We start from the raw sequence: 12,472 nt of genomic DNA, 5'->3' as shown, positions 1-12,472 counted from the left end.
AAGGTATTGTCATGATCTGCCTTTTCCTTTCCAAAGATGAGGATGTCATCCTGAAAAAACTTTGTGTTTTTAACAGTGGAAAACAACCTGTGCATTAAACGCTGAAAAACAGCTGCGGCCGAAGCCAAACCAAAAGGCATTCTTTTAAATTGGTAACAACCTTGTGGGGTTATGAAAGCAGTGTATTTCCTGCTGTCTTTAAACAAAGGGATCTGATGGTACGCAGACGATAAGTCGACTGTAGTGAACCATTTAGCCCCGTCAAGCAAAGCTAACATTTCATTGATCTTTGGCAGGGGAAATTGGTCTACCACTATATTATCGTTTAAGTGGCGAAGATCCACACATAGTCTTAGTTTACCGTTGGATCGTTTCACGACCACCAAAGGGGAAACCCAAGCAGACGCTTCAATCGGTTCAATTATGTTGGATGAAACCAATTTCTCAAGTTCTGTAGCCACGTCTTTTCTTAGAGCAATTGGCACACTTCTAACTTTATGGATCTTAGGTGTGGCAGAGTCCTTCAAAATTATTTTGTGTTCGAAGTCTTTCAACTTGCCAATTGTCTTTGAAAAAACTGCAGGGAATCTTTTTAACAGTTCCTCACCGGTTTTGGTGCCCTCATCCATAACCAAAACTTTTTCCACAGAGTTGGGGTCAAGAATAATGTGTAAATCCCCTTGGTCCTTCCACCCTAAAACAGATGGACCTTTTTTTGATACATATAACTTGCCATAAGATCTACGGTTCTTGAACTCAAATTTCAGCCAACGAAAACCAACTATATCAATCTTGCCACCATCATAACCTTCAGGGTCAATATCCGAAGGAGATAGTTTTGGACCAACTCTGTCAATGAAAGTGTTACGCCATATATCTTCGTTTATGATCGTATAAGGCGAACCAGAGTCAGCATAGACCTTGATGCGCACACCCCCTATATGTATCCAACATTCAGGTTTGTTATCGACAAGTAAACAACCATCCCTAATGTTGAGGAGTAATTTTTTTTTTAAAACTACAGCGCAGTCAGATGCTTGATCATCATCACTAGAAGTGTTCTCATCAGAAACTATGTCTTCTTGAATACATTTGACAGTCTTTGTTTTCCTTCTACATGCTTTGGTGTAGTGACCATACAGTCCACACGCACCGCATTTACTCTTTTTTGCAGGACAAGACTTCGCAAATGCCAAATGTTCAAAACTCCCACACCTATAACATTTGGGAGATTCATTACTGTACTTAGGCTTTGCCCATGTTTCGCTTTTTTGTTTAAAATTACCGTTTCTTTTTGAACTAGCATCTACTTTAGCCACAACATCTTTGCTGACATTTTCAGATTTTAGAGCACTCGCACATCTACTGGATGACTCAGCTTTACGAACTAAGGCTAGTATATCTTCTAAACAGGCATCCCCATTCATCCAAAGACGTTCCTGAATTGCAGGATTATTAGCGTGCATTACCACCTGGTCACGAATTAAATCTTCAAGTAAACCGTCAAAGGCGCAATCATCACCCATTTTTCTCAACTCACCAACATAGTCATCCACAGACTCATTTTTAGATTGTTTCCTTTGGTAAAATTTGTAACGCGTAATACCCATACAAACTTTCGGAGAGAAATATTTGTCTAAATTGGATAGAGCCACTGTGAAGACATTACTATCACCTCCCCCTACAATAGGCTTGTTCATTTGGTTATAGCATTTAAGGCCTTTTGGACCCAATGAGTGTAAAAGAATACGTTTCTTTTGATCAGCAGACATTTTTCCATCAGAATCTACTGTGTCAATATAATTGAGAAAATAGTCTTTCCATTCTAGCCATTTTAACGTTGGTTCAGAACCTTTACACCAGAATTCTTGAGGATTACTTAGAGAAAATGTTTGTTGACTCATGTTGGTGTGAAGAAAGGCAAAAATGAGTTAAATGATATGAGAGAAGATTGCAAAGGAAAGTTATCCGTAAGGTGTACAGTTTGGTGGAATTGTTCAGTGAATACAGGATCCTTCTACACACTGTCCAGTCTTCACCACCATAAAGTGAAGAATTGCAGAAATTCTTGAAAATGTCACAAATTAGGCAAGAGGTTTTGTTCAAGGCATAAAGCAGCGATTACCTGTGACCGCGATGAAAATCCGACTTGTGGGTGTCGAAATAGGTAAATAAACAAAGAAAACGTTTTCCGTTTTTTCCTTCGTTTGACGAGTAGGCCTGTCCAATCCAAAATGGCCGCCACGCACTGTGTGATGCGTCACGTTCTCAGTGAACGTATGACGTTACAGAGATGCAACGCGAGTAGGAGCGAGAACCTCCAAGTTTGAGGACACGCGCGTTAGAAGCGTGTAATGAAGAACAACTGTAAGCGCTCGAGCGTGGTGTAGCAGCGCATCCAAGGTATCCAAAATGAGGATAGAAATTTCAGTTTTAGTAAAAATTAAGGCGTCGCTCACCAGGTTTTGTTGTGCGCAAAATCAATTATTGTCCTCCATGCGTTGTTGAAATATGGTAACGTCGTCTCTGCTCCACTTGTCGTCTCGACCATTAGGGAGGTCGGAATTATCTTGAAAGCGGTTCATAGGTTAAGAAAATCATCCCGATCGTCGCCAATTGTTAGATTGATGAATCACACATGAAATAGGTGGAAAGTGGATTTAATGTATACAGCAGAGCAGGTACACAGCCAGACAGGTTAGCAGTCAGGAGTAACTGACTATCTTAGAATACAGCACATAGGAACGCTCTGAGCAGAATGTAGAATGAACATAGTTAAAGCAACATGACATTATTACACAACATAACACACACTTTGGGAATCTTATTGTATTTTTCCCCACAAATTGCCCACTTAGTCGTGGTATTGTTCCCATCTGCAATGATTGCACTGGCTGCGCCTCCTTTGTTCTGCTCTGTGACGTCCATTCATTTGCACTGTCAGGGAAGCTTCAACCATCTGTGCGCTGGAAGAAGATTACACTCGATGCCGTTGGATCAGGCTGATCCGATCGACAACACACCTTAAGGCCTGGCTCTGGTAATCCCATCTCACATTGAAATCTTTCTTAAAATTAAAGATTGTAAAGACAGGAGTTTATAAACTGAGCTATAAAGCCACAGATGGATTCATTACCCTTCAATAACGTCAGTGCTGCCCCTCCTGTCTGTATTTCTTAACATATTTAAGGTTCAGGTTGAACATAAGTTTGGGAAGAGTTCTGAAAGTCTTTCACACTCGTTAATCTTCAGATGTTTTTTAAATGTATATTTATCTAATGCATCTTTTAATATGTAGGCTAGCATATATTCTAATGTATATTCATTTAGTTTCTCCATTTTTCTCAACGTAACAAGACCCATCATAGAGAACGTCCCTCGATGTACACTGATGAAATGCCAGCTGTGCTCCAGGGTTTTCTTGCACCGTTGGACAAGGGCAGTGAAGGTTCTTAAGGCCGCGGACAGAAAGGATGGTTTAATTTTCAGCTAAATCGTTATTAGGGTGTTTCTTCATCACTGGAAGCACCGGCGGCCAAAGCCACGAGATAATGGCTCATGGATTCAAGTGGAGTGGGGGAATGGAGACAGGGATACATTTGAAATTCCATGCAGACCTGTCTCGCAAAAGGTTTCTGATTCATCCTTCTTCAGCACTGCCACTTGGGAGATGATAGAGCGAGGGGTAAAACAAAAGGTTCGTCTGTTGAGGGGAGGACATTTATGGGCAGGGCCTGCCCTTAGTCTGTCCCTGTTTGCTGCTTCAGGAAGGCTGATACAGCCATGTGCAGAGATCTCACACTTCAGTCTGCTCTTGGTTGCATATTCCTGCTTGCACCCAGCATTATTACATCCTGCTGTGGGAGCCTGTGTCTGACAAACAGCATAAAATGAAATTTGAGAACCAAACCAACCTGGGTCACAGCTTTAGACAGTGAATCCAGGAAAATATCCACAAACTCCATCTAGAAAATAAGTGTAAGGTGAGGCCCTAACCACTGAGCTTTGTTCCAGTTTCAAGCTCTTCTTGAACAAGGAAGGCTGTGGTCCACAGAGTACCTGATAGACTCTGTGATCAGGGCCAGTGTCTCCATGAGAGGCAGTCTCCCAGAGGAACGAGGACATCAACTGATGTCTGCAGCTTACTACAAAAGCTAAGGGTCTGCCTAGTACCTACAAGACTACCGGCCAGCTCAGAGAGCAAAGGAGAGTGACCGGTCTTTCAGTCCACGAGGAGAAGCCTAGCATGTTCCTGGTGTGTGAAACGCCAGATATAGTCAACTGTCCTCAAGCAGAGACGCGGGTGTCAACACAATTGGTTGGGGGTCCCTTGTCTCCCAGTGCAGTTCCTGTTGTGAGCTGCATGAGGTAGCTAACCTTCAGAATATAATAGTGCTGTGTGGTATTGCTGCAGGCCCCAAAGGAGTGTTGTTGCAGTTGTCTTCCCGTAGTATTCACCTATGAGTTTCCACCTGCACTGGCTGGCAGACCGCAACTGCCAAAGACGAGCACCCTTCTGCATCGTCTCACACTCTCCTGCCCCTTCACTGTCTTGGCCTCTCCACTCTTCCTCTATTTCTGTCTCACTCTCTCCTGCTCCTTCCCTCTCTTGGCCTCTCCACTCTTCCTCTATTTCTGTCTCACTCTCTCCTGCCCCTTCACTGTCTTGGCCTTTCCACTCTTCCTCTATTTCTGTCTCATTATCTCCTGCCCCTTCCCTCTCTTGGCCTCTCCACTCTTCCTCTATTTCTGTCTCACTCTCTCCTGCTCCTTCCCTCTCTTGGCCTCTCCACTCTTCCTCTATTTCTGTCTCACTCTCTCCTGCCCCTTCACTGTCTTGGCCTTTCCACTCTTCCTCTATTTCTGTCTCATTATCTCCTGCCCCTTCACTGTCTTGGCCTCTCCACTCTTCTTCTATTTCTGTCTCACTCTCTCCTGCCCCTTCCCTCTCTTGGCCTCTCCACTCTTCCTCTGTTTCCATCTCACTCTCTCCTGCCCCTTCACTGTCTTGGCCTCTCCACTCTTCCTCTATTTCCGTCTCACTCTCTCCTGCTCCTTCCCTCTCTTGGCCTCTCCACTCTTCTTCTATTTCTGTCTCACTCTCTCCTGCCCCTTCCCTCTCTTGGCCTCTCCACTCTTCCTCTATTTCTGTCTCATTATCTCCTGCCCCTTCACTGTCTTGGCCTCTCCACTCTTCTTCTATTTCCGTCTCACTCTCTCCTGCCCCTTCACTGTCTTGGCCTCTCCACTCTTCTTCTATTTCTGTCTCACTCTCTCCTGCCCCTTCCCTCTCTTGGCCTCTCCACTCTTCCTCTATTTCTGTCTCACTCTCTCATGCCCCTTCCCTCTCTTGGCCTCTCCACTCTTCCTCTGTTTCCATCTCACTCTCTCATGCCCCTTCACTGTCTTGGCCTGTCCACTCTTCCTCTATTTCTGTCTCATTATCTCCTGCCCCTTCACTGTCTTGGCCTTTCCACTCTTCTTCTATTTTTGTCTCACTCTCTCCTGCCCCTTCCCTCTCTTGGCCTCTCCACTCTTCCTCTATTTCTGTCTCATTATCTCCTGCCCCTTCCCTCTCTTGGCCTCTCCACTCTTCCTCTATTTCTGTCTCACTCTCTCATGCCCCTTCACTGTCTTGGCCTCTCCACTCTTCTTCTATTTCTGTCTCACTCTCTCCTGCCCCTTCCCTCTCTTGGCCTCTCCACTCTTCCTCTGTTTCCATCTCACTCTCTCCTGCCCCTTCCCTCTCTTGGCCTCTCCACTCTTCCTCTATTTCCGTCTCACTCTCTCCTGCCCCTTCACTGTCTTGACCTCTCCACTCTTCCTCTATTTCTGTCTCATTATCTCCTGCCCCTTCACTGTCTTGGCCTCTCCACTCTTCTTCTATTTCTGTCTCACTCTCTCCTGCCCCTTCCCTCTCTTGGCCTCTCCACTCTTCCTCTATTTCTGTCTCACTCTCTCATGCCCCTTCCCTCTCTTGGCCTCTCCACTCTTCCTCTGTTTCCATCTCACTCTCTCCTGCCCCTTCACTGTCTTGGCCTCTCCACTCTTCCTCTATTTCCGTCTCACTCTCTCCTGCCCCTTCACTGTCTTGACCTCTCCACTCTTCCTCTATTTCTGTCTCACTCTCTCCTGCCCCTTCACTGTCTTGGCCTTTCCACTCTTCTTCTATTTCTGTCTCACTCTCTCCTGCCCCTTCCCTCTCTTGGCCTCTCCACTCTTCCTCTATTTCTGTCTCACTCTCTCATGCCCCTTCCCTCTCTTGGCCTCTCCACTCTTCCTCTGTTTCCATCTCACTCTCTCCTGCCCCTTCACTGTCTTGGCCTCTCCACTCTTCCTCTATTTCCGTCTCACTCTCTCCTGCCCCTTCACTGTCTTGGCCTCTCCACTCTTCCTCTTTTTCCTTCTCACTCTCTCCTGCCCCTTCACTGTCTTGACCTCTCCACTCTTCCTCTATTTCTGTCTCACTCTCTCCTGCCCCTTCACTGTCTTGGCCTCTCCACTCTTCCTCTATTTCCGTCTCACTCTCTCCTGCCCCTTCACTGTCTTGACCTCTCCACTCTTCCTCTATTTCTGTCTCACTCTCTCCTGCCCCTTCCCTGTCTTGGCCTCTCCACTCTTCCTCTATTTCTGTCTCACTCTCTCCTGCCCCTTCCCTGTCTTGGCCTCTCCACTCTTCCTCTGTTTCCGTCTCACTCTCTCCTGCCCCTTCACTGTCTTGGCCTCTCCACTCTTCCTCTATTTCCGTCTCACTCTCTCCTGCCCCTTCACTGTCTTGGCCTCTCCACTCTTCCTCTATTTCTGTCTCACTCTCTCCTGCCCCTTCCCTGTCTTGGCCTCTCCACTCTTCCTCTGTTTCCGTCTCACTCTCTCCTGCCCCTTCACTGTCTTGGCCTCTCCACTCTTCCTCTATTTCCGTCTCACTCTCTCCTGCCCTTTCACTGTCTTGACCTCTCCACTCTTCCTCTATTTCTGTCTCACTCTCTCCTGCCCCTTCCCTGTCTTGGCCTCTCCACTCTTCCTCTGTTTCCGTCTCACTCTCTCCTGCCCCTTCACTGTCTTGGCCTCTCCGCTCTTCCTCTATTTCTGTCCCACTCTCTCCTGCCCCTTTACTGTCTTGGTCTCTCTACTCTTCCTCTATTTCCGTCTCACTCTCTCCTGCCCCTTCCCTCTCTTGGCCTCTCCACTCTTCCTCTATTTCTGTCTCACTCTCTCCTGCCCCTTCCCTGTCTTGGCCTCTCCACTCTTCCTCTGTTTCCGTCTCACTCTCTCCTGCCCCTTCACTGTCTTGGCCTCTCCGCTCTTCCTCTATTTCTGTCCCACTCTCTCCTGCCCCTTTACTGTCTTGGTCTCTCTACTCTTCCTCTATTTCCGTCTCACTCTCTCCTGCCCCTTCACTGTCTTGCTTCTGTTTATTGTATTTGCACAAATCTAATACCTTGGTCTATTCCTTTTCAATAATCAGGCATTTTTGTTTATTAGGTGTTTATGTTTTTGATGGGTTTATTTATAGACACTTTCTATCTATCTATCTATCTATCCATCTATCTATCTATCTATCTATCTATCGCCCTCACTCTATCTATCTATCGCCCTCACTCTATCTATCCATCGCACTCACTCTATCTATCCATCGCACTCACTCTATCGCACTCACTCTATCTATCGCACTCACTCTATCTATCGCACTCACTCTATCTATCGCACTCACTCTATCGCACTCACTCAGCACCACCACTCAGGGGCACCACAGCATCAATATGTGCAACCATTCAACAACAACTGGTTCAAATATGTTCTCTCAATGTCTCAAACTTCATTACAAATGTCACAAAAAGATGTTAATATTTCACTTCTGTTCTTGGATTTTCGGCACAATAAAATACACTTAACACAATCTTCACAAAAGTTATTTACAAAAGTTTAAGCTATTGCAATTATACATTACAATACCTTTTATTTAAGTATTAATAATTTGTAAAAAATTACAAGCCATTGGTATTTGTAATATCAATACATCTAAGTCACGTAAATACAACACATATTGTATTACAAATGCTATAGGTGTCACATTTGCGAAAGTTATAACTATTGGCATTGTAAATGACAAAGCTATTAATTTAGCTATTTTCAAAACCAACACAGAAATAGAAAAATTGCCATTTACAATACCAATAGCTCAAAATGTCCTAATGCGAGACCTATTGCATTTCCAATGCTTGTTATATAAATATTGCTACATACATTTTTTGTTACTCCTGGGTTAGTTGTGTCTTTGAATGGTGTTGATACATGTGACGTGGCTAAATGTAAAGTTCACCCAAAGGGGACATTTCACTTTGACAATCTGTCTGTTGGTACCCCACCCCTTTGGTGCCTGGGTCCCTCAATTTTATTAGGGCCATACAGTATGAACACCTATAACTAACTGTTGCAGGTTAATGTTATCTGGTGGAGTTTGATATTTTACAAACGTTCAACAGCATACTCGGGCAGTACCCACCTGCTGTACCAAACATACATGGTAAACATGGGTTTCTGCAGCAGAAATTGGGGCTGTTTGACAGCACACAACCATTAGTGAAAAACATTCAGTTTGCCTTCGGTTTTACAATGCTGCAAACACATTCTTACTTGACAAATGCTTCTATTGTGCACACACAAATACTTACTGGTCAGGTGGATAAGGTTTATCACGGTCACTGCAATCATTATCAATATGAGGACCACGAGTGCTGCCCACCTCCAGAAGTGAATATTGAACCAAAGACCTAAAATGTAGTAAAGAGCATTAATTTGACATGGGAAGTGCCCACTGTGCAAAAAGGACACACATTCGTTGGGACAAGTCAGCCACAGTAAAGAAATCAAATGGTGAAGGAGTAAAACTCTGAGAAGAATGTTTCATGAATTAGTCGGTCATGTGATCCAATCAACCATATTAAAATAACATGCATACCCATAAGGATCTATTCCCAAAAGAGAGAACTGTTGGAGGTATGCAAAAGATTTTGAGATTCCATCAGGTCTCACTACTTTGTGAAGGATATTCGCCCATATGCAAAGTTCTAGCAAGTTGTCCAACTTCATGAAGTGAGAAATTCACCATCTTTTCATAACTGATCACACATTTGCCCCCCGTCCTCCCCTACTATTTGCCAACCGCTGCTGAGGACGAACTAAATACACACTTCATGTAGGTCTACGAGTGACATCACCTTCTAACACTCCAGAATTGTCACAGCTATCTATTGGCACATAAGTATCCTTCTGTTGCAAAACACAGATAATATTAATAACAATACTAATCACTAACTGCGAAAACCCAAAAAACTTAATTTAATTTCATACATTAAAAACATATAAACACAGTTTGCTCAAAACGCATTGATGGCAATGTTTATAGCTTGTAAAATCAAAGATAACATTAGATGAAGGAATATATCTGATGGTCGCTGCAGAGACATGAGTAGATGAAGCTTCTGAGCGGACCATCGCTTGCTTATCTGGCCATAACAGGACACACATTATAAAATGCTGACCGTGCTAGAGGAAACCAGGGTGGAGTAGCACCCATGAGGAGCCAAGTCTCAAGAACTTACCCATCTAGAAATATTTAAGGTCCCTGCAGTTACATTTCTAATGATCAGCATCATATCACACGGACTTCTCTGAATTACACCAGTAACATAAATATTGTAAATTAAATGGGAGGAATAGCACATGCATGTGATATCTCTTGGTCACAAAGCCACTAACAGGCCTCAAACAGCAAAACTAGTCCTCTGGTTACACAGAACGTAAAGGGCAGAAACATGAGAGGTACCCCTCAAGTTGCAGAGACCTTACAGGCTCAGGCCACAGGCCACACCTTCAGGTTATCTGAGAACACAAGCTGGTCCTGGAGTTAAAATATATCATATATGCCTTTGAGAACAAAGGAATCCCTCAGGTTTCACTACATTTACGGGACCAGGCCACAGACATCAGGACTTCACACGCTACACCGAATTTACAGGCATTAGCGGCACAGTCTGGATTAACAAACAAACATTCACAACACAGCTATCTTCAGAATAATAAAGATCACACCGCTTTAGCAACATCAGTTAGTTCTTATGTGACATAGCTGCAGGGAAGAGTAAAGCAAAGCAGCCAGGTATAAAGACGCCAATACAGGTGCCAATTGGAGACACCCCAACACAGGTATCAGGTAGGAATAACCCTAAACAGGTGCTAGGTGGGGTCACTCCCTACAGCTGCCATGTAGGACACCCTCCCCCCTTCCGGAGATAGGTGGGGACAACCCCATACAGCAGACAGAAGAGGACAGCCGCCTAGAGCTGCCAGGTGGGGACAAATTCAGACATCAGCCAGATGGGACACTTCCCTATAGCAGACAGGTGGGACAGCACACAAGTTTGACACCCCCTACAGCAGTCAGATGGGGGCACCCCCTTCATGGTGCCAGGTGGGGCACTCTTCGACAACTGCCAGGTGGGTCACCCCCTACAGCAGCCAGATGAGGACACGTCCTACAGCTGCCAGGTGGGGTAAACTCTAACAGCAGCCAGATGGGACACTCTCCTTCAGCAGACAGGTGGGACAGCACACAGGTGGGGCACCCCTACAGCAGCCAGATGGGGCAGCCCCCTACGGGTGCCAGGTGGAACACCCCCTACAGCAGCCAGATGAGGACACCTCCCATACAGCAGCACAATGAGGACACCTCCCATACAGCAGCAAGATGAGGACACCTCCCATACAGCAGCAAGATGAGGACAGCCCCCTATGGCAGCCAGAAGAGAACAGTCACCTACAGCAGCCAAATGAGGACAGCCCCCTAGAGCAGCCAGATTAATACAGTCACCAACAGCAGCCAGATAAGGACAGCCCCCTATAGCAGGCCGATGAGGACCCCCTCCCTACAGCAGCCAGATGAGGACAGCCCCATACAGCAGCCGGGTGAGGAAAGTCCCCTACAGCAACGAGATGAGCACATTCCCCTACAACTGACAGCAGGGCGGTAATCTATAGATGACAGGTGGTACACCCTCCCCCCTTTACAGCTGCCAGGTGGAAAACACCCTACAACAGCCAGATGAGATCTCCTATAGCTGTTAGGTGAGGCCACGCATGTACAGCTACTAGGTGGGACACCCTAATACAGGTGCCAGGTGGGTCACCCTATACAGTTGCCAGATGGGTTCCCCCAATACAGCTACCAGGTGGGACACCCCAATACAGGTGACAGGTGGGACACCCCAATACAGGTGACAGGTGCGACACCCTAATACAGGTGACAGGCGGGACACCCTAATACAGGTGGGGCACCCTAATACAGGTGACAGGCGGGACACCCTAATACAGGCGCGACGCCCTAATACAGGTGCGACGCCCTAATACAGGTGACAGGCGGGACACCCTAATACAGGTGCGACACCCTAATACAGGTGACAGGTGGGGCACCAAACTACAACTGCAAGGTGGGGCACACCCCTACAGTGTCAGGTGGAACACACCCCCTACAGCTGTCAGGTGGGACACCCCTCTACTGCTGCCGGCTGGACACCCCGTCGGCCACAGTCCTTCCTTCAGCAGCGGCTCTGTCCAGTCTGTCATCTCTAAGCCCATGATGACTGCCTCTAAACGAAAGCACCCCCCAGAATGCCCCGAGCCAGAGACGCCACAGACAGCGGCTCACGGCCAGCAGCGGCTCCCACCTTCCACCGGCGGCCGGTGCAGGCCCGGCAGCTCCTCCGGCCTCAGCAGCGCCTCCTGGTCCCGCACAGGGGCCGCGGGCCCCCGGCCGCCCCGCCAGCAGCCCAGCGCCGCCTTCAGCCTGGCCGTGAGGCCGCGGGCGGCCCGGCTCGGGGCGGCGGGGGTCCGCGGGAGCTCGGTCAGCGCCAGGTCTCCCCCGGCCGGCGGGGGGCCCTCGGGGGTGCCCCCAGACATGGCTGCAGGTAAAGCGGGGTGCGCGAAGAGGAGACCCGGCACACCCTGGACTTCCGGACACAGCGCGCTCCGCCAATGGGAAGGAAGAACGCCGCGCGCAGTCCGTCCTCGCTTTCTCTTTCCTGAGTCATCGGGTAAACAAACAAGCATCGGCACAGGCAACAAGGTGGAGCTCCAGGGAGAAGGGGGGCTGGCAGCCAGGTGGAGCCAAGCATATACATCTACTGGATGAAATGCGCTATGTGCAACCAGAAAACCTGTGATGACTCCCAGCTGCCCCCACTTTACCAAATCATGTGATCCTAGGCAATTGCTTTATTTCACTTGCTCTCCTTTTAGATTTATTATCACATGTAAGAGGACTGTTGTACATTGATTCTTCATGTAATATGGTTGTCTTTTGTCTTAGTCCTTTCTTTGTGTTTTCTTGTTCTCTGTCTACCACAATGCTTATGTATGTTCTGACATCTACCTGGAGTATTCCACTAGTGTCAGTTGGTGGTCTGGTCAGCTGGCG

General features: G+C 46.9%; 1 protein-coding gene across 1 annotated transcript in view; it reads right to left on the bottom strand.

Annotated features, from left to right (window-relative positions):
- Positions 1 to 12,039, bottom strand: part of LOC144770867 (C-type lectin domain family 2 member L-like) — a 60,647-nt gene extending 48,608 nt beyond the window's left edge. The window contains exons 1-2 of the mRNA XM_078655662.1: positions 11,724 to 12,039; positions 8,673 to 8,771 (exon numbers count right to left, since the gene is read on the bottom strand). Coding sequence (XP_078511788.1) covers positions 8,673 to 8,771; positions 11,724 to 11,955 — 331 coding nt within the window. The 5' untranslated portion in view covers positions 11,956 to 12,039. The remainder of the gene's footprint in view (positions 1 to 8,672; positions 8,772 to 11,723) is intronic.
- Positions 12,040 to 12,472: the final 433 nt, after the last annotated feature.

Source organism: Lissotriton helveticus, chromosome 7 (assembly GCF_964261635.1).
Source record: "Lissotriton helveticus chromosome 7, aLisHel1.1, whole genome shotgun sequence".
Taxonomy (NCBI): Eukaryota; Metazoa; Chordata; class Amphibia; order Caudata; family Salamandridae; genus Lissotriton; species Lissotriton helveticus.
Note: the sequence above shows the minus strand (reverse complement) of the source record. Positions and strands in the feature narration are given on the sequence as shown.